The sequence below is a fragment of the Neovison vison genome, chromosome 1, assembly GCF_020171115.1.
Source record: "Neovison vison isolate M4711 chromosome 1, ASM_NN_V1, whole genome shotgun sequence".
NCBI classification, from domain to species: domain Eukaryota; kingdom Metazoa; phylum Chordata; class Mammalia; order Carnivora; family Mustelidae; genus Neogale; species Neogale vison.
This window is the reverse complement of record NC_058091.1, coordinates 18811513-18833035: the sequence shown is the minus strand read 5'-3', so window position 1 is coordinate 18833035 and position 21523 is coordinate 18811513. Positions and strand designations below refer to the sequence as shown.

At 37.7% G+C, this 21523-nt stretch overlaps 1 protein-coding gene across 2 annotated transcripts in view; it reads right to left on the bottom strand.

The window, feature by feature from the left end:
- HDAC2 (histone deacetylase 2) overlaps positions 1–20025 on the bottom strand; it is a 29717-nt gene extending 9692 nt beyond the window's left edge. Inside the window, exons 1-8 of one of the 2 annotated variants that reach the window (XM_044244241.1) lie at positions 19721–20025; positions 10157–10269; positions 8922–9039; positions 6798–6872; positions 6046–6184; positions 3847–3988; positions 611–703; positions 420–528 (exon numbers count right to left, since the gene is read on the bottom strand). In XM_044244241.1, coding sequence (XP_044100176.1) covers positions 420–528; positions 611–703; positions 3847–3988; positions 6046–6184; positions 6798–6872; positions 8922–9039; positions 10157–10269; positions 19721–19772 — 841 coding nt within the window. In that variant the 5' untranslated portion in view covers positions 19773–20025. Of the gene's footprint in view, positions 1–419; positions 529–610; positions 704–3846; positions 3989–6045; positions 6185–6797; positions 6873–8921; positions 9040–10156; positions 10270–18634; positions 18654–19720 lie in introns of those variants that run through there. The other variant, XM_044244233.1, reaches the window with a different exon arrangement.
- Between the last annotated feature and the right edge of the window lie 1498 nt (positions 20026–21523).

Below are 21523 nucleotides of genomic sequence, written 5' to 3'. Positions count from 1 at the left end.
TCTTGATCTCGGGGTTTTGAGTTTGAGCCCTATATGTTGGGAGCAGAGATTAAAAATAAAATATAAACAAAAACAAAAATAAAACAAAGTTAGTTTGCATGTTATTTGAAGAAAGATAAACACCAAAAGGAGCAACATAAAACAATGAAAATGGCTGCCTTGGCTGGGATTGTAAGAAGCTTTATAAAACTACTCACGTATGAATTCAACAACAAAATAAAAAACCTAATTAACTGAAACAGCATTCCAAATGCATATATACATCCAACAAAAACCAGAGAAAAATACAGAATGTGTGATTCTGTGTTAATATAGTAGAGGCAAAAAATTATAATTAACTGTAATGGGAAGTTCTCAGAGAGAAAAAAAAAAAAAAAAGAAAACATGTTCCTGGGACTCTCACCCATTAAACCACCTACCTTTCACTGTCAGATTGAAGCAACCAAGCCTGTCACCAGAGAGTGAGTCTGCACCACACTGAAGCACCACAGCACTAGGCTGATACATCTCCATCACCTTTGAGATAATCTATGTACAAGACAACAAATGTTAATACCTGTAAAATTATTTCACAAAACTCCATTTTGATTTTAAAAATAAAAATACTTACAGGCTTAAATATCTGCCCATAGGACTCATCATCTATACCATCTCTCATTGGAAAATTGACAGCATAGTATTTGCCTTTTCCTGCACCAATATCCTAAAATACACAATTAAACGGCTCTCAGAAACTATTTCATAGTAAAAATGCCTGACATGATTATTAAGGAATTTTTTACAAGATTAAAAACCTAGGTAACAATACCCAATTCTGAATTCATCTTTTAATTTAAATACAGGAGCAAGTGTAAATTCCATCATTAATGGATTGTTTTATTAAGCTGAACAGAACCAATTCCAATTAATCTGTAACAGCTATTTTGGGGAGAAAGAAATTTAACAATTAAAGGCAGTATTACACATTAGACCAAGAAATAAATCATGAACAGAATATGTAAGACAACGTTATGAGTAAAACAGCAGAAAATAAATACTCTGAGCAAAAGAATCATGCAGGATAATTGTCTCTATAATGCAGAATCCTTCTTGTGCCTCACGCTCTGGTGTAAGTTTATTTCTGATGAAAGAAAAGCTCCAACTTCCCTCAAGTTTTGACAACTGCAGTCTAAAGCACCAAAATCTGCTCTTTAATTGGGCTTGAAATAAATTTTGTTTCTACTTGTTGAATTAAAACCACTCTAGGCATTAACACTTCCCAAAGCAGCAAAAGAAACTGAGAGCTGGGTTCAGCAACATACACACTTAAAAATATATATATATACACCCACACACTACATATACTATTTGTATTATTTATTATGCATGTGCAGCTGGATGTGTGTAAATGTACCTGAGTGCACACACACATAATTCCTAGAAGAAATGGTATAGCACAAAAACTGAGACAAAATAGTTCTTTAACTGTAACACCAAAGAACTGGTGGTAACTGATTCTTAATGTGTTTTAAATTATGTCTCAGTAAACATGGAATCTTTAGGACTAGTACTGCTTTTATACAAGTCTCCCTTTAACTCTCAAATAACGACCTGAGTTTGATTCATTTTAAAAAAGCACAGTTTATCCTTCAATATTAGAGTTTCCATGATCCAACTTCCAATGAAGAAAAAGTGGAATTAACTTATCTCCCAACAATTTTTCCTGAAGTAATCTAAATGTTTATATATACCTAAATAAAAAAACATTCAGATGTGGGTAAACTAAAGCATGGTGAATCCCTAAAATCCTGCTCTAAAAACTAAATATGGAATATACTTTGACATTAAGATTTCAGAATACGGAAAGCTGATCAGCACCTCTCAACTCCTGCCAAAAGCTGGCCCCTCAGCTGTTGCCCTTGTTGCACTCAGATTTATCCCTTCTAGTTCTTACTCTTAACTACTACTTTTATCATACCCTTTTTTCCCTTAGACTCTTGCTCTAATAAAGCCAAGCAGTTTTAACAATGACCTAAACTCGAAGTAGCTTTCTTTTCTAATTTCGAATGAACTGGCAGGCAGAAATGGGAATGTTTAGGGGCGCCTGGGTGGCTCAGTGGGTTAAGCCTCTGCCTTCGGCTCAGGTCGTGATCCCAGGGTCCTGGGATCAAGCCCCGCATCAGGCTCTCTGCTCTGAGGGGAGCCTGCTTCCTCCCCTCTCTCTCTGCCTGCCTCACTGCCTACTTGTGATCTCTGTCAAATAAATAAGTAAAATCTTAAAAAAAAAAAAAAAAAGGAATGTTTATTAAATTAACATCAAAGATACACAAAAGTTCTATGAAATTCCAAATATAACTCTATGCATAATGACTGACGTTGATTTCCTTACAAAATTTTGGGGACACCTTTTTAATAACCAAAGGGAAATTATTATGATGACATTTCACACAGTAAGTGTAAAATCTTTAGTGAGTAAAAGAGAAATTCAAAGTCATTCTGAAATCTTTAAAAAACACCTATTCTCCAATACTTTCTAACAACGTCAATCAATCCTAAGAATATTGTCAGAAATGAAAACAGAGGCCATGTTTTACTAATTCTGACATTAATTAGGATTATACTGAAAAGAGACCTTTAAGCTTAAAACTAGGAAGAGCCTTCGCTGAATTTCCACCGAGTACAATGGCTGTAGACCAAGGAATTCTACCGGTTTAGAGTAGTGGTTCTCAAACGTTAGTGTGCAGAATCAGTTTCAGAGGCCTGACAGGATGTTCCCAGTTAAACTGCTAGTTTGAAAGTCATACACTAAGAATCACTGTATGTAAAGTTAAGACCAAGAGGCAAAGGCACTGAAGGAGCTAACAGGCATGGAAATGAAAATATATATTTGCAATTTTAAAAGCCACATAATTTAAACTCAAATAAAACAACTGACCTTCCATCCATTTATAAGTAAAAAAAGATTTCACCATCACAACTCTTACTGAAAGAGCACCATCTTGTGGTCAAATAAAACAACTTACATATAATAAGGCCACTTTTCATTTGGTTGTCCTACAGCTCTAACTACATACCACAGATACGAAAAATAACCTTAATGAAATAACTTAGAATACTGAATGCCATAAGAGAAATTCCCCATATAATCCAAGCTGACTTTAAAACGACTATTTAAATTTATGATTAAATTTCAACATGCAAGTAGTTTGGTTTAAGAAAAACCAGCAAAGCAAAAAGCTTCAGAACTTTGTACAAACAAGATTTGACCAGTGGTGTTCACATTCATAAGATTAAAAAAAGCACTAAATTGAAGAAGATAACAGAAGTATAAAAGAAATAAATGCACTTAATATAACAGGCAGGCAGGATAAGTTACAGTATTCTTTCTCTCTCCAAATGATACAGACTACAAATTTCAGAAGCCTAAGGAAAGAGATTAAAATTAGGCCTATTAAATTAAGACTCATCATAGAAGGAGGGCAAGAACCTAAAAAAAGAGTTATTTTCTCCCCCCAATTTTTACAATCAAAAGCAATGCTGGCTACTATCAAGTAGGTTTTAAAGATGCAAATAAACATCAAGAAAACTTCTTCGTGCTTCAGGGATGTTCAAAAATAATTACTCAAGCAAAGAAATTATTTATGGCTGAGCAAGAGAAAGTTCTCTCAGTTCTCACTAAATTTTTGTTTATAGTCAACAAACGTGAATTCTAGCAAATGTTACATAGCATATAAAATGACTCAATTCTGCATACAAGTTTCAAATGAATGACTGAAGAACCGTATTAGTTTAGATATGATTATTAGCTTCCACCATTCTCCTAATTTTTATATCACAATACTTATTCAGACAGAAATTCAGTCTTACCCTTAAGTCTCCTGTTCCGGGAAAGTATTCCCCATATTTATGGAATGATACCGTCATTACACGATCTGTCGTATAAAAAGCTTCTTCAACACCATCACCATGATGGATATCAATGTCAATATATAAGACTCTCTGATGATACCTGAAAACAATGCCATCAGTTAAGTTTCTAAAAGGTTTTAAAAGATGAAAGAACCACCATGGGTTCAGAAAACCCATTTTTGAGCTCTTGCATTTCAGAATGTTTATCCCCTTTCTTACTTTATTTCCAGCCTAAGAGATCATTCAAATATCTAAAGTTACAAGTCTGGCCCTTAGATCTTTAAGTCCTTCCTTTAGCCCCACTCTAGGTAAGAAAATGTATTTACTCTCCCTGTGAAATCTGTCCAATTCTCCAAGTTCTAAAAACATACTACATGTTTCTATATATTAACAACTAAAGATTATACTGTACTTACAGAATTATTACTTTAAAACATGTCTCTAGTAAATTTTCAGTGTTATAAAACAATGGTTGGTGATCTATTTTATAGCCCAAATCTGACCAACAAAGTCTTTTTGTAAAGCCTTGAGCTAAGAATAGTTTTTACACTTTTAAACCACTGAAAAGTAAAATTAAAACAAGAATATTTCATATGTGACAAGGGAATGCAAATTCCAGTGTCCATAAAGTGTTACTGAAGCATGGCCATGTTTATGTTTACAAATTATCCATGGCTTCTTTTGTGCTCTCAACTGTGAAGTAGAGTAGTTGTGACAGAAACCACATCTGCTATCTCATCATTTCCTAGCGCTGCCTGGAGCACTACAAATTGTTGTGATACCGTTATAGCTCAAATGTGTTTTAGGAATCCTGTACATCACTAGACTGTGACTTTTTTTTTTTTTTTTTTTACCAGTACATACCCATGTCAAAACAGAGAAAATGAAATGAACTTTGAATGTCATACTTTCATGGCATGGTGAACTGAGGATTATTTTGTTACTAAATTAAATGGCAGAGCTTTGTGTGTTTTTTATATAATGATACCACCACGACGTTAAAAGAAAATAATATAATCTGACATTATCAAACTAAGCACTCATTAAAATATTCTCAACTCACAGGAAAGCAACATTCAGCAAAGTTATGGGGAAAAAAGAATGTCTCATTATAATAGACTTTCTTCTCAAAAATAATTTAAAAAGCTGTTAGTCAACCAAGTGGTTTGTTTTTAAGTGGCTTATGAACAGTCAATTAAATTATGACTGTTCATACCAGTTAAAGAAATTTGTCTATACAAATTAAATTAAAACCTGTTTAAGGCTATAAAAGCATGTGAGCAAAACCACTGCCCAGAGATGAAGATACAAGAACCAAAATCAACAGGGAATTAAAAACCAAGGCAAATAATTTCAAGTGGTTTTCCTTGGCTCTGAATGAGTTAACTGAAACATTTTAGTTCTTTATCTGAGGAGTCAATACCAAATTTTAAATGACTGAAAAAGCAGCCTCTATAAACAGTGTTCATGGAATTACTACAGGCAAGAACATTTTGATACTGAGAAAAAACTAATTCACTATAATCTGAAGGGGCATCTGCTAAGACATGTTACAACTGATCATGGTTAAAAAAAAAAAAAAAAAAAAGAAAAACAAACAAAAAAAAACCTGTAAATTTCCGAATTTTTAAGTCCCTCTATGGATATCTCTCTCAAACTGCAGTCAAGGATAACTTTACCTCTAATTCCTTTAGTTATTTAGAGACAATTATATCCATTAGTAGAGAACAAAGCCTCATTCCATGTGGAAACTAGGCAATTAGCTAGACTCATTCCACGAACAAATCTCCTTTAACACAAGGTTTCAAATTTTTGCCTTCAAAAGTTAAAACTTATAAAATGTTAGGACATAAACTTTCAGGGTCCTGTCATCTTTCATTAGTTGAAACTGTAACTCAAAATCTAAATCTCCAAACTATTTTTGGTCTTGTTTAAAAGGATATTAATGGGAGTTTTAAACATGTATATGCATTTCTCATTATTAATCCAAGAAATGGGAAAATGTCCTGTATTTCTAAAATGGTTTGTAATGAAGAAGGCTCATCTCTGAACTATTTTTAACCTACAATGTTGCCTTGATATTTTTTAGAAGTTACAGATTTCTATGGTTTTAATTAAAACTTTTTCATAAGAAAATATCAACATAAATTAACTTACTTTAGTAATTCAAGGATGGCAAGTACAATATCATTAACGTAACAGAATCCGGAGGCTTCTGACTTCTTCGCATGATGTAACCCTCCAGCCCAGTTAACAGCCATATCAGTTTGTTGTCGATTTAACTTCACAGCCCCAGCTAAAAGACAAGACAGGGTAGACTCGGAAGTTTAAAATAAAAAATTAATACAACTAGACAAAAGCCCTATAGGAAAGAGAATGCCATGTACAAGTAAAAGAGTTTAAAATTACAAAAAGATAAGGCTCATCATCTGAGACACCGACAACAGTTTTTTCTTAAATGTATTCCTATAGCTGTGTTCTGATTTCAGTAAGAGAGTATATGTAGAAACTGGTAGCTAGAAAAGATATACAGGAGAGAAATCCCTACGTGAAAATACAACAGAAATAAGAAACAAAAAGTTCAAGTCATTATGATCATAAAGTATGGGGTTTATTTATTTTTAAAGAAAGAAGGGAACTACTTTTATTTATTATTTTTTTAAAAGTGAGCTCTACGCCCAGTGGGAGGCTTGACCTCACAACTCCCAGATCAAGTCACGTTCTCTACCAGCTGAGCCAGTCACGTGCCCCAAACGTGGATTTTTAAAGACAACTGTACTACTATACACACACAGGCTACTTTTTGTTTTCAAAATCCACTACCACTAGAAACCTCTGCTTTAAACAAATAACCCAAAAGTTATATACCAAATTTAAATCAACTTTTAGAACTGAATCAGGACACTTACCAACTGAACCACCAGTTGAGAGCTGACAAAACTCAAAGAGTCCATCAAATACTGGACAATCCTCTCCAACATTAACTGTGAAAGATGGATTTCAGTTAGAATCCACTCTATGAATTACAGGTTTCCTTCCAAAAACTACTTCTTACAAACACTTTTTACATTTGATACAACCACTGAACACACATCATAGAAGAAATCTAAAGTTTGATATTTAAAAATAATTTGTCATTTTACCCAAGGTAATTAAAGTGTTATGTATGAAACACCACCACCAAATCTTACCAGGATTATTTGTAAAACATCTTTGCTCTATTACTAAAAAAATTAATAGCCATCAAAATATAAAAGGCATTTATTTAATTAAAACATACACTTAAATTTTAGGCATTTCTCCTTAAATATACAATAAATTAATCAGGATTCTAAAAAATTTAAGCAAGTTTAATCCCTTTATGATTTACTTTCTCAAAAATCCTTAAGTGCACAGAACATCCATTAACTTTGAAATGTATTTTAATGAGTACTAAAAAAAATAAAGCAGCTGATTGCCTACCCAATCTTAAAGGACGGTAAGAATTAACTAGGTTCGTTAACAGCCAAGACATAGAAGGAAGGGGTATATAAAGCACAATGAAACAACACATACAGATCCATGACACATGGCAATATATTTAGTTTCTTAGTACTGACAGGATAAAAGGGACTTATATACATGACCCATTCTCAGCCTCTTCCCACCCCCAATTATAACCTTTTAAAAAATAAGGGTAATTATTTTACATAGCATTTTATAATCATAATTTATTAGCATATAACAAATGTATTTGAGTTTCTTACTGCTCAGATATAATCATAATCTTAATATAGTTATGTAGTAAATCAATCCTGTTAATTCATTTGCCCAATCTACCCATAACTTTTAATCTAAGCCTGATTCTCCATCAAAAAACCAGGAACAAATAATATGCTCTATTTACATTATAGCATTTTACTGAGTAAATGAAATAATCTATAGTAGAAATGCATACAAAGTTCTATAAATGTTAACAATGTCTAGCAACTACACTTTAGTATTATTAAAATTGTTCTTTTTAAAAAAATCATCACTGAAGACTATAGAAGTTTACTCTACAGAACTGAAACACTGATGAGAATGAACTTTAGTATCCAGCTTTCAAAAACTCTGTTCCAAACATTTTAGGATGACACTTTGCATTCCACTTTCAAGCCAACCACTGCTAATAATAAAATACTTTTTATCTATATAAAAGAGAATACTATATAGAAGAAAATCAGAAGCTTCACTCACAAAGGGAAGGAACAGATTATATATTACAATCCACATTAACTAAAGCACACAAACAAATAGAAGATGAGAAAATATATACACAGGCTAAGGCCAATCGAAGTATAATTACTTTAAAAAAAAAAAAAAAAAAGCAGGTGAGTAAGGTCTCCCCACCAATATCCATTATCCCAAAGTTAAAAAGGGACAAAAACAAAGAATAGAGGAACATCCAAATGGCTTTGTGGCAGTTTGGCAGACCAATAGGCTTCAGGTAGATTTTGTTTTTTAAAGATTTTATTTCTTTATTTATTTGAGGGAAAGAGAAAATCTCAAGTTGACTCTTTTCGGAGTGCAGAGCCTGATGCAGGGCTCTATCTCAAGACCCTGAGGATCATGACCTGAGGTGAAATCAAGAGTCAGACGCTTAACCAACTGAGCAGCGCAAGCACCCCCCTTTTTTTGTTATTTAAAATAGCTCTGAGGGGCGCACCTAGGTAGCTCAGTTGGTTAAGCATCTGCCTTCAGCTCAGGTCATGATCTCAGGGTCCTGGGATCAAGCCCTGCATCGAGGCTTCCTGCTCAGCAGGAACTGCCTGCTGCTCCCTTTGCTTGTACTCTCTCTTATATGTCAAATAAATAAAATCTTTAAAAAAATTTTTTTAAATGATAAAGTAGCTTTAATATTTTTACACTGACTTTTCAAGCAAACAACTAATTTAAAAAAGTATTTTAGATCAGGCAGAATACCTAGATTTAGATAACTCTAATTATATGCTTCTAAAAATACTCATTTATACTTATAAATACTAATATATACTTTTAACACAGAAACGTACATCTCTGCATCTGCTTACTATACTCAGACATGTTATCTGGTCTTATTGAACGTAGAAATTTGATGTACTCATCACTGTGGTATTTTGTCATTTCTTCAGCAGTGGCTTTATGGGGCCTCTGTGAAGAAAAACATATGTCAGAATTGTGGAACTATAACTGGTTATATCAGAGTTACCAACACAAAGTATACGATTTCCCCTAACAGTCCTCTCAAAAGAACTAGGTCTGCCAGAACAAAATAAATTCCAAAGCTAATCCAAATTTATACAAGTGTTTTAGAAAACAGTAATCAATTCCAAAGCTAATTCCTACTCCTTTAAAAGCATTACACAGGTCTGACTCCAACTATATATTACTCCTACTGTTTTAGTAGAAATTGGTCAACACTTACAAAGTTGAATCTGTGTTCAGAAACTACTTTCACTTTTCCCATCATAAACCTGTTCTATGTCCAGTGAGAATGAAATTCATTCTCAATTATAAGTCTTTGTCCACAATCACTCTTCCTTTCCTTTGTCTAACCTAATTATTCTTGTTCCCAAGAGCTCAATTTCATTTATGACATACTTCTCCCAGATGTGCAGGAAGATTTATCCAACTCCTCTTCTGTAAATGTTTATATTTGAAAGAAAGTAACTCATTGACACCCAGTATTGCTAACTGCTTCAAGTCCTTTCTCTTGTTGTGTTCAAAAAAACAAACAAACAAAAAAACAAACAGGGAAGTTTAAGGTCTCCCCACCAATATCCATTATCCACCCCAAAGTTAATATATAATTCCATCAGTGGAAAACATTTAAGGCGATTGTATCCTAAATGTTAGCTGTACAGTGCATGATCACTAACACACTATTCCATATGCCCATAAGTATTTGTAGAATTTTCTATATAGTTCTTTCTCGTAATCACTACCCAGGTCAACTCTTCAGCAGCACGGCCAGATCAACCACTACTTTAACAAAGATATTTTAGTATGCTAAACTGAGCTGGTTCTCTAGAATGTGAAAAGATGGGGTATGAGAAACTTTTAAAAAAATGGTTGAGGAAGAGGGACAAGAGAGGTCATAGCTCCCACACTCCGTTTCCTCTGAAGAGTAAAACAAAAAGAGGATTTTCTGTTTTCTTCTAGAAAACATCATGTGCTACAAGCCCTTCAAAAGGAATAACACAAGTTTCAAAGCAGATTAAGGAAAAAAAAAAACCACTGCTGTGTATTTATCAAAAGGTATACTCACATATATTTCCATTTTTCTATATAAGCCATAATTTAGCAGCAAGTTATGGGTCATGCGGATTCTATGAGGTTTCATGGGATGACCCTGTCCATAATAATAATTTCCAATATCACCTAAAATAGAAAAAAGACAAACTGAACAATACAGTTAAGGAATCTTCACAACAATCTAAATTTATGTATACCCATCATTAGAAGGCACTTACCATCTAAATAAGACTTAAAACCTTAAATGATTTTAGATTTTTCAACCTTCAAACTGTATTAGAAAACCAAAAATACTATGTACACATTTACATGTAATAACTCCATTAATGTATGTTTATTTATAAATTAAAGCAAGCAAGCTTTTCTGATTTTCAGTTTACCAAAATTTCGTATTAACCCTAATAAAATACTCTACAGACACTTACAAAAGTAGTTTTAGTTACTTAAATTGATAAATTTTTCCATATTTATGAGCAAATTCAGATGCCTAAAGTAAATTCTGAGTTTCACTGTTGCTATTTAAAAATTTTAGAGCAAATATTGTTTCTTGAACATTTACTGGCATCCCAGAAATTCTTTATAGTTGGAATTATGGGGGTTAAAACGTTCTACACATCCATCACAGTCTATAAAAGGAAATTTTTGGCAAATGAAACTTAGATCCTAAATAAAGTTTTGCTCTGGTAAGACACACTCATGACATTTAAGATAGTAAGGATAATTTGTCTCATTCTTCATGATTAAAAGTTGTAACTGCCAGCCTATCTTTCTGTGACATCTTATATACTAGTGTTTTAAACTAAATTTTCATCTATCGAATTTCAATGAAATCAATACTTTTAGGTAAAGACCCTGTGTTTTTATAAAATAATATTAAGGAAACCCTTAAAAATATACTGTTTTTAAAAACGTAACAAGCACTTTTTGCAACAACCTGTATTAAATTAGAAATCACCACTGTTATTAATTCTAATCTTTAAGTAATTCCAAGATTTTATTAGGTCAACCCGATTTTAACGGCTTGATATTAATCATTTCAACATAAGTTGATATAAAAGCGAGGTATAAAGAATGTCATCTCCCGGGGTCCGGGGCGCATGGGTGGCTCAGTGGGTTAAAGCCTCTGCCTTCGGCTCAGGTCATGATCTCAGGGTCCTGGGATCAAGCCCCATATCGGGCACTCTGCTGGGCAGGGAGCCTGCTCCCCCTCTGCCCCCGCCTGCCTCTCTGCCTACTTGTGATCTCTCTATCTCTGTCAAATAAATAAATAAAATATTAAAAAAAAAAAAAAAAAGAATGTCATCTCCCCACCATCAGGATAAGAAAAATATCTTCCAAAATCCTGCCTAAACACACCCTTTTTTTTGTTTAATAGAAACTGAGAACTCAAAAACTGTTTCTCTCTCTTCCATATATTTGATACTAGTCCAGGATGAACATTCCTATTGCATAACCTACCTATTTCTAATTACCATCACTGCTTGAGTTTGTTGGTTTACCACTAATTTACTTAATTCTTCATTTCCAACACAAATTCTCCTCTGAAAACAATACATACAGTCATTTTAAGGGAAAGCCACCTTTCTCAAAACAAGAGCCAATGACAAGACTAGGACAATGCAGACAAGTAGCGAAGCAGGGCTAAGGGGAGGTGCAACATTCCTCTGCATTTGTGGCAGTCCAGAGGCTATGGGTGAAATAAGCGACCTCTAAGAGCTTCCGCTGCAAAGCTCCTCTCTACATGGCTGGCACTACACACAGTTCCTTGAAAGCAGCCGGGTTTCAAATTCTTAAGGTATGGAAAGCCCACTAGAATTACAAGGCATCATGTACCCAAGTTAATGCCAGGGAGATATTTCTTAGTTATCATCACTACCAGAAAAAATCCCAAGAGTTGGAATAAAGAAACTGTCTTCACAGAACTTCCAAATACCTCTGTGAAAGATAGGGAATGTCTTTATTACATTTTAAGACCAAATCTCTAGTTATAGACATACTGAGAATCCAGTGGGAAGCCACAAATAATAAAATATGAAAGATGATAACCTACAGAAGGGAGACTACAGTTGGAATTTCTCAGCAAGCCTGTTTAAAAAAAAAAAAGAACGACAACCGCAGTAGTTAACATTTACTGAGTGTTCACTAGAGGATTCTATTCTAAGCACTTTACATGTATTATCTATGTACCTTCTCAACCCTATGATGTAGGTATTATTACTATTGTTCCTGTAGTGAAGAAAGGTGAGGTATATAGCTGAGTCAGGTAACAATGCCGAAGTAACCTAACTCGCAAGCCAGAAGAGCTAGATTCAAACACACGCAGTTCAATGAAGATAATCGTTAGCAGTAGATACTAGGAAAGCAATGGCATTTTCAGTCACTAAAAAGAAAGGGAAAGGGAAAGCCTGGCAAGAAAAGGATGCAATATGTAATACAAATATTTTAACCAAGGTTTAGGATCTTTGTTATTATAGAGAAAATGAATATAAGAAAACTACCTATTCAATTCATGAAAGTAACTCACTTTTTTTTTTAAACCAACTGAGTCTTCAAATTTTGTATGAAAATATCTAGTTTTCAACAAGTTTCTCTGCTATAAATTAAGGGTCCCAGGCCCATCAAAAATATGTGCATTTCCTAAATGACACGTGTCCAAGCCAAAGATAAGTGCTATTTCATTTATCAAGAATTCCCTCAAAATGTAAGGGGGTTATAAAAGAAACCTCTCCCAACATTTTCTGGCTTAATCCCAGATCTCAAAATTCTCTACAAGTTGCTTTGTAGCTATCCACTTCTTATTAAATATAAAATTTCTTTTCTTAGTTTAAGAACTTACACATTCCATTCATGATTTAAATGGTTAGTAATATAAGTTGGGCATTTTAAATGTTATCTTGATTTTTATCAAAATACACAAGAATGCATTACCAATGAAGCAAATACATCCAGAAAAATTTGCGCAAGGTGGTTCCTTGAATATAACAAACTTTAACTGTCAATGTGAAGAAGTTACCATAGAGAATTAGGTACCTGCAAAATTTTAGAAATTGCTCACTCTTCAAAAGAAGCTATCAGAATGAAATGGCTACTAAGGTCTATACTCTCTTATCCAAAGTACTTGGGACTAGATGTAGTTTATTTAGGTTTTTTCCCCCCAGGTTTTATAAATGTAGTATGTTACATCTGCTGTATGTTATGTGGTACCCTGGGGTCTGCACAGGGTTCTATAATCAAACATTAATATTTTTGCAGCAAAAGTGTGTGAATATTCACAGTCAGCAGAATAAAGACTATAAATATTAATTCAGATTAAGCTTTTGATTCCAAATGAGTTACAGATTTTTCTTGCCATTTTCAGATAATTCTGAATTTTAAGACTGTGAAATGTGACTTTCCCCTGAAAAGATAAGCAGGCTACAAAAATTATCCAGGGGGGAAAAAACAAACAAACAAACAACAACAACAAAAAAAAAAAAACAAAGGAAGCAAGAAAAAGCTATAGTATTATTTTTACCTTCCACACACTACTTACTTAGTCCACTACTGGCTTAAACACTGGCTACTGGCTTCCATAACGCCACTGTCCTGGGCTGTATCCCTACTGCATAGCCACTCTGCACCAACCTTTAAATATCAGAAGTTTCTCATGTTCATTCATTCATTTAACAAATTAAGAGACTGTTGTGCGCCACACACTATTAGGTGCTGGATTAGTCAGTGAACAAGGTGATGCCCTAAAAATCCTCTTCTCTGCAATAAGCCACCTAACTCTTCAATCCATAAACTTAGAGGAGTTGTTCACCCTTTATTCTGTACCACATCAACCACCTCCAGCTCCATTTCTAATCCATCAACAAGTTCTATCTGTTGTACTCCCAAAACCTCGCCTCAGTGTGCCAATTTCTGTTAGCCACAACACCATTGTATTCGATGTGGACCAACATGCATTCAGTTCTTGCTTTCTGTCTTCCATTCATCACTCTTCACCTTCACCCTCCTTTCTCCACCGGAGTTCTATTTAAAAATCCTTCAGTTGTTTTCTACTCCCTGAACAAAGTTTTTGTGATCTGGCCCTTTACTTAGCCTAGCATCCCATTGTTCCTCCATGCCTTCCTTTTTGTTTAATGCGCCAAATCCTAACTACGTGGCCTTTGTAGTTGCAGTATCTTACAGGACAACTCTTTTAAGGCTGGCCCATTCTCTTCCTTCAGGCCTTCCTTGTCTTGAACACACTACAAAGGCCCCCACTCTTACTATCTAGCATACAGTTATGTCCTTCTTAGGACTTAAATAATCTTTTGTCTAGCTGGCACACAGTAGGGACTTTAAGCCCTACTTACTTTCCTCAAAGATAAACCCGAAGTTGATTTCATGACCAAGTATAAACTAACTTATTGAATTAGAGAGGAATAAGTCTTATTAGCCAGTACAAACAACCTTATACTTTTGACTTTTTAAAAAATACTTTCTTTATTTGAGAGATAGCAAGAGAAAGCACAAGGAGGGATGAGGGAGAGGGAAAAGCAGGCTCTCCGCTGAGCAGGGAGCCCAATGTGGGACTTGATCCCAGGACCCTGAGTCACAAGGCAGACACTTGAAGGTGGACAAAATCAACTGAGTCACCCAGGTGCCCCTTTATACTTCAACTTCTAAATCTGATTTCATCTGTGTTTCAATGCTATTATCATTCCCTAAGAGGTTACCAGTTCCATCTATTTCCTTAAGCAATTGTCAACTGAAGCATTTACAAGTTTTTGTTAGGAAAAAGAAATAATTACTTAATACTTCTTTTTTGTATCAGTGGAAGGAGTTCCGCTCTTGTGTCACCAAAAGAAAGAAGAAAAATCTTTAGATGCAAGATACTGACCTCTTCTTGGACATTAAAACTAGTCAGTATGGTAGAGGATAAGGAGTGGACGGAGGTCAAACAGGGATACTAATCTATTTTCATCTGTAAAACAGACAAAATGCCACCGATCCTAACCTGTCTGTAACTCAGAGTGGTTGTAAGCAGCAGAGTGTTCTATAAAAGTGCTCGGTCCATAAAGATAAGGTACAAATCATTTATTTACCAATAATTCAAAAAATCTTTAATTTTTAGTTAGATGGTAGAGATACAGATGTAAGCAAAACAGACTCTGTCCTCAAACTTATATGCTAGTGAAGAGGACAAAATTTTCGTGTTAGAAATAGGATAAAAGTACAAGTGGTAAGGAGAAAAGCAATAATCAGCATTAAGGTAACAGGAGAAAAAGTCTGAATAGGTGAAATCTGAAGGAAATGAATAGTGAAGTATAGCTAGGGAAGAGGATCCAAATAGAAGAAAAGCTGTTGTATTTTAGGATTACACCCTAATATGTTTAAATAATGATGTGTGGTTAAGACTACTGGCACAAAGGACTCCGTGCTCAGTGCGGAGTCTGCTGGTCCCTCTCCCTCTGCTCCTTCCGCCTCGCTTGCTCGCTCGCTCTCTCTCAAATAAATAAAATCTTAAAAATTCTGGTATTTATAAACTGCTGCTGTAAGTCATTCAGCACTCTGCTTTGCTGATTACCTATTTTGGAAGAAATGATTACCTATTTTATGGATGATATTTACACTACAGCTAAGAACACAAGCAATTTTATTAAAGGCTATCTACCAAAAGACTGGCACCGCTGTTACAAATAAAGGTCTAAGAAAATCTGTCAATTAGTTGGCTGCCAAATAAATTCTTATAATCTCCTAAACTACGGGTATACTGGGAGGCATGATCTTGGTAACTTTTATATTCTTTGGATAGTGTTGAGAGTTTTTCACTGCACCACTGGTTTCCAAACATTTTGATGCACCCTATTGAAAGAGGAAAAAACAAAAGCACAGAGTAGTATCTGTACAATTATATAAATTATGTTTATACACAACTCTATTATGTTGTATACATTATAAAATAGGCACTAAATGTGATTGGCCTAAAGCTTAATTCAAAATAAAGTACACTTAACATTTCTAGATAAAATATTATAAATTATTTTTTAATAAAGATTTTATTTATGTGTGAGAGAGCACACGAGAGAAGGAGCAAGGGAAGGGCCAGAGGGAGAGGGATAATCTCCAGCTGACTCTGTGCTAATAAGCACAGAGCCAGACGAAGGGCTCCATCAAGGCCCTGAGGATCACTACCTGAGCTGAATTCAGGAGTCTCACTACTCCACCCAGGCGCCCCCTAGATAAAAGACCATTTTGAGTACTGTAATACGGGACTAACACAGTTGGTTTGCTACTTACATTTAAGTACAGAATTCACATCATTTTATAGTCAGAAGGTATCTCAGCCACTAGGCATATCATTTTACAGAGTACCAATAATCATGCAATATATAAAAGATGACCAAGATTTAGAACTAAATTTTTGAAAACTTTGTGGGGGTATGGGTTAAATATCTACAGTAAATAAAGTGAACTTCTCTTACTTTTCTCAAAGATTTAAGGATACTTCCTCATCCATCAATGCCTGAAGGTTCAGCTGGAACCAGCATTCCAGTCATCTAAAAAGTTTAATACTGAACACTGTTAAAGCACGCAGAGAAGAATACGTCTTTAGACGTTCCTTTCATTTGCTAAATATTCTGTGTTGCCAAGAGTGTGCCTAATGGTCCCACTAAGCCTAAAGGTAGAACTCCTATGGTTATAGAACCCACTACTTCATTCCTGTATTTATCTTTCTTTTTCCTACTTTATCAAGCTAAAACAAAATAATTTAGTAAGCTAGCAGGTTTTTATTTTACTTTTAAAAAAGATTTTATTTATTTATTTGACAGAAAGTAGAGCAGAGGAAGAGGCAGGCAGAGGGAAAAGCTGGCTCCCTGCTTAGTGGGTGGGACTCGATCCCAGGACCCTGGGATCATGTACTGAGGGGAAGGCAGCCACTTAACCAACTGAGTCACCCAGGCGCCCTAGGCTAACAGATTTTTAGTTCTAACCCAATTCACACTGTTTACCTTCAAATCTCCGAATTCTCTGGTGCAGAAACTGCTTTACTTACATCTACTCCTCCCCACCCCTGCCAAAAAGAAAAAAAATACCACTACCTTTTTAAGATGACAAAATAGGGTTTTTAAGTAATGAAAATGTAAGCTTTTAGAATTGTTCAAAGCTTAGTATATATACTATCACATACTAATAACTGGCATAATGATACCCAACCCATTTAATAATTTCTACAAAACAGTTTTATTAGCCCCCCGAAACCCAAAGAATAGTCCAAATGAGAGCAACTAAAAATTCCATTCTGAAAATGAGGCATGAGCCTTAGACAAAAGGCATATAACCTAATGAAAGATTTTCAAAGAAATCCAATGAAAGATTTAGTGCTGGCCATCAATAAAGCATCTGAATGGTCTAGAATAAAGTATTAAGTGACAATCACTGGACCTGGATATTTCCACTCTACCTATCAAGTACATTTCCTGCCCTAGGCATTCCATTCCCTCAGCAAAGGCTCATCATAAAGAGGCCCAGAAACAAACAGCTATTCATAAAACTGCTACATAAGCGTACCCCTGGGTTCTACAATTCAAGTCTGGTAACAAGAAGTTACAAGCAGCTTACTTCATCAGAGCCTATCACTATCAATAGCAACCAACAGCTGTAGGAAGAGCCCTAGCACCAACCTCCCCAACTTTTTAAACCTTTCTCTTTTACCCCAACCCGACAAGAACAAGTCTCTAAACATTAGGAACAGCATCTTTTTAAAAAATTAACTCAAACATACAGTTATTTACTTTTCAATTTGGTCAGGGAATGCAGGGATTGGATTTTACCATTGTCTCAAAATATGCATGAGAACTTAAAAGAATGACTTTACCAAATATAATTCATATTAAATTAAAATGTACTCTTTAGTCCTCCAGGACAGCATAATTGCGATTTGCATTACACATATATGTAGTGCTCTCAAAAGATATTTTTTAAAAATATAGCTGTTAACTATTTAGTACCACCATTTAATACCAAACAATTCAGATTTCTTCTGTATGAATTTAAGTTCTTCCACAAATGACACAGGTGCTCATTTTACAGTCAGGCATTAAAAGATTCATCTTTGTTAACTGAAGTAATATGGTATGGCCATTTTCAAATTAAAATCAGACTTACCCTGACCTAGGCCTCTAAAGTCTTTCTACCTAAGATTTTGTAATATAGAGATAATACACCATATGCAGGAAACATCTTCCAAGATGCGTATTGCTTCAAACTGACCAAATAGGACTTGCAGGTCACTGAGCCTAGGTTCTTAGAAAAATATTCGAAATCCTTCTCTCGAGAGTAACCCAGTAAAAACTATTTACCAAATTAATGTCTTTGAGAAATCTGCAGAAACAGGTTACTACTGCATTTCCACAGAAAACAGGATTCAAGAGATTTAATGTTCCTGCTCAACTTTCAAATCCGAGAACCCCGAGAATTACATGATGTTTCATAATTTCTGCACCGCCAAGCTCGAGCTTACCTGATTATTCAGTACTGCTGCATTACTCCTTGAAGTTTTCCTACACCAAAACTCCCAACACCTAACAACAGCTTTCACAAACAAGATGCCCATGCTCCCCTAAACCTCCAAAGTAGGGTCTATTTCCTGATCGAACAAAGAGCCACAAAGAAGTGGGTGGTAACCGCCTCTCACAGAGGCAAGCCAGAACCCATCCAGTCTGCTCTGCAACACAAGCAGTAACGGCTCCACGTTTCCCCAACACCGTCCCATTTCCCGCGAAGACGAACTACCTCAAACTCAAAAACCCCATTTTTTTTTTAATCGAGGAAGTGAAGCCTTTTCATTTGAATCCTGAGAAAGTGGCGCTCAAAGAACCCGGCGAACAAAGGAGAGTGATGGAGCCCGGACGAAACGGCAGAGTCCGTGTGTCCCAAGGCGGACGCAGGCCCCGACCCTCGGTAACTCCTCGCCAGGACCGATCCGGTCGAGGGGTCCCGGCTGAAGCGGGAGGCGGAGAAAGGAGCCGAGGCAGCCGGCCAGCCCGAGACCGAGAGGAAGGGAGGGGCGGGGCGGGAGCGAGCGGTGACGGGGCGGGGGACGGGGAAGAGGGGGCTGGGGGCGGGGCGCCCGCGGCCGCGGGGCTTTGTGTGAAGTCCGGGCTGGGGTAGATATTTTGATTGGGGGGGAGGGGTCGGAGCCGAAGCAGGGCACCCCACACCTCCGGCCCCGCAAGTGGCAAGCAAAGAGAGCGGGCAGGCCATCCCCTTGGCCGCCTCCACGAAGACGGGGTAGGCCGACACCGTCCCACAGGCGGCCGCCCGCGGGGCGGCGGACCGTACTGCGGGAGGGAGAGCGGCAGGACAGAAAAGGGGGCGTCCACCTGGCTCCCGCCGCAGAACCCGCGGGGGCCGCTCGCCGCGGAGGGGCTCCCCCGGATGGCGTCGGGTCGAGAATGGGTTAAGATGCGGCCAGACGCCGGTCCCTCCTCCTTCCCACCCCTCAGCACCGGCGCCCACTCGCGTCGGCGGCCGCGGAACCCGGCGCGGCTTCGGGCCTGGATCCCCAGCCCTGCCCACCCAGCCTCCTGCTGGCCGGGCCGCTCACCATCATAGTAGTAGCAGACTTTCTTCTTGCCGCCTCCCTGACTGTACGCCATGGGCTCCCCGGCCACCGCCGCCTCCCGGCTCCGGCTCCTCCTCCTCCTGCTGCTGCTGCGGCCGCCGCGACCCGGCGGGGAGAGAAAAGGGCTGGAGCGAAGGTGGGGGTGGCAGTCCCGCAGGGAAGGGGTGGCCGGAGGGAGGAGAGGAGGGGACGCCGGGAGGACTCGGTACCGCCCGGCCGAGGGGCCGAGAGCTCGGAGCGGGGGGTGGCAGCGGCGCCAACTCGCGACACTGGGGAGGGGGAGGGGGCAGCCAAACCACCTCCGGAGGCCGAGGGGAGGTGGGACGTGTCCACTGTGGCCTTTACAGGGGACAAAGGGGTCCGACTAGAAAAAGAAGTCTCTTCAGTCTTGAGATAAGAGGCTTTCTGTCGATTAGCCCTTGCAGAGGGCGACGCCAATTGCAGTCGTGAAACGAAAAAAGTGGTTAGTCTGTTGCTCCGCAAGTAGATAGAAGGAGCGCGGAGCTGAGTGAACGCTCCCCCCCTCTCGATCTTCGCGCGGTGGTTGCGCCTATGCGGAGCCTGCGCAGTGGCGTCTTCCCAACCGTAGCCTTGGCCGCCTAGACCCCCTCCGCGTCGTCCCACGCCGCTCCCCTCCCCCACTGTCGCGAAGCTCCCGCCCGAGTGGACCACGTGCCGCAAACCGGGCGGGGAGAGACCACTACTGCACCCCTTCCGGCCTCTTCGAACGCGCTAGCGTGCAGGCACCGGTCCCTGGGCCGGGTCGCTTCAGGTTTCTCGTTTGTTCTTTCTTTTTTTTCTTTTTCTTTTTTTTTTTTTTGCTGGTAATTGCTCCGAGATTCTGACCTGTTAAGGGGACCTATTACAGATAAGGAGTTGTAGAGTGTACTGCCTGGGCTTGAATATTTATAGAACCCATTTGCATTGGGGCGTAAAGCGCCGTTCTGAGCATTTGCGCTTACAGTATTGTCATTGATATCTAGATATGGTAGATATCTGTTAATTCATTTTAGACTCCCCCAAACTCTGGGGTGTGTTATTTCTATTACTTCTTTATAAATGGGGGCAGATTAAGGAACCTGGTCCTCTCAACTGTTGAGAATCTGGGGTTTCAATTAATTCAGTCTTTCACCCAAATCCGCACACCCTTTCTCCATTACACTACTGCTGCTGACTGGACACTGGAAGATTGGAGCAGAAAACTAAAAGAAGGCACTTTCAAAATTCATGGAAGTTAAAAATACCTGTGTCTGATTAAGTCAACAAATATTTATCAAGCACCTATTCCAAGCCAACCACATTGCATGTGAAGGGTGGGGGTACTGACAGCTTGCAATATAGTACTCTTACCCCAACTATACCTTTTATAATTTTTCCTAAATAGCCAAATACACACTCTCTTCCATACCCATCCAAAAAAAAGGGGGGGGGGGAGTCGTCTTGAAGCAGGAAGCAGGATCCTTTGGAGCCACTACCAAAAATATCTTCTTGTTTTGCTATTTGACTTCAAAATCCCCAAGGTATTTATAGTTAAAGCAGCAATTTTCTTGGATCTCACCCCAAGAAGGCTAGGTCTGAAGTAACCAACCCCCCCCACCCCCCCACCCCCCACCCCCCCGCTCCTGCCAGGTCTTTTAATAAGCACCCCATGTAACTGATAATGGTTGGTACCAGAGCAGTAGTGTGAGAAGCACTGGCTTAAAGTTAATTAGGAGGTATTGGCTTTCACAGTTTTACTCTATAAAGTCCCAAATCCACTTGATAGATTCTGAAAAGAAGCTAATA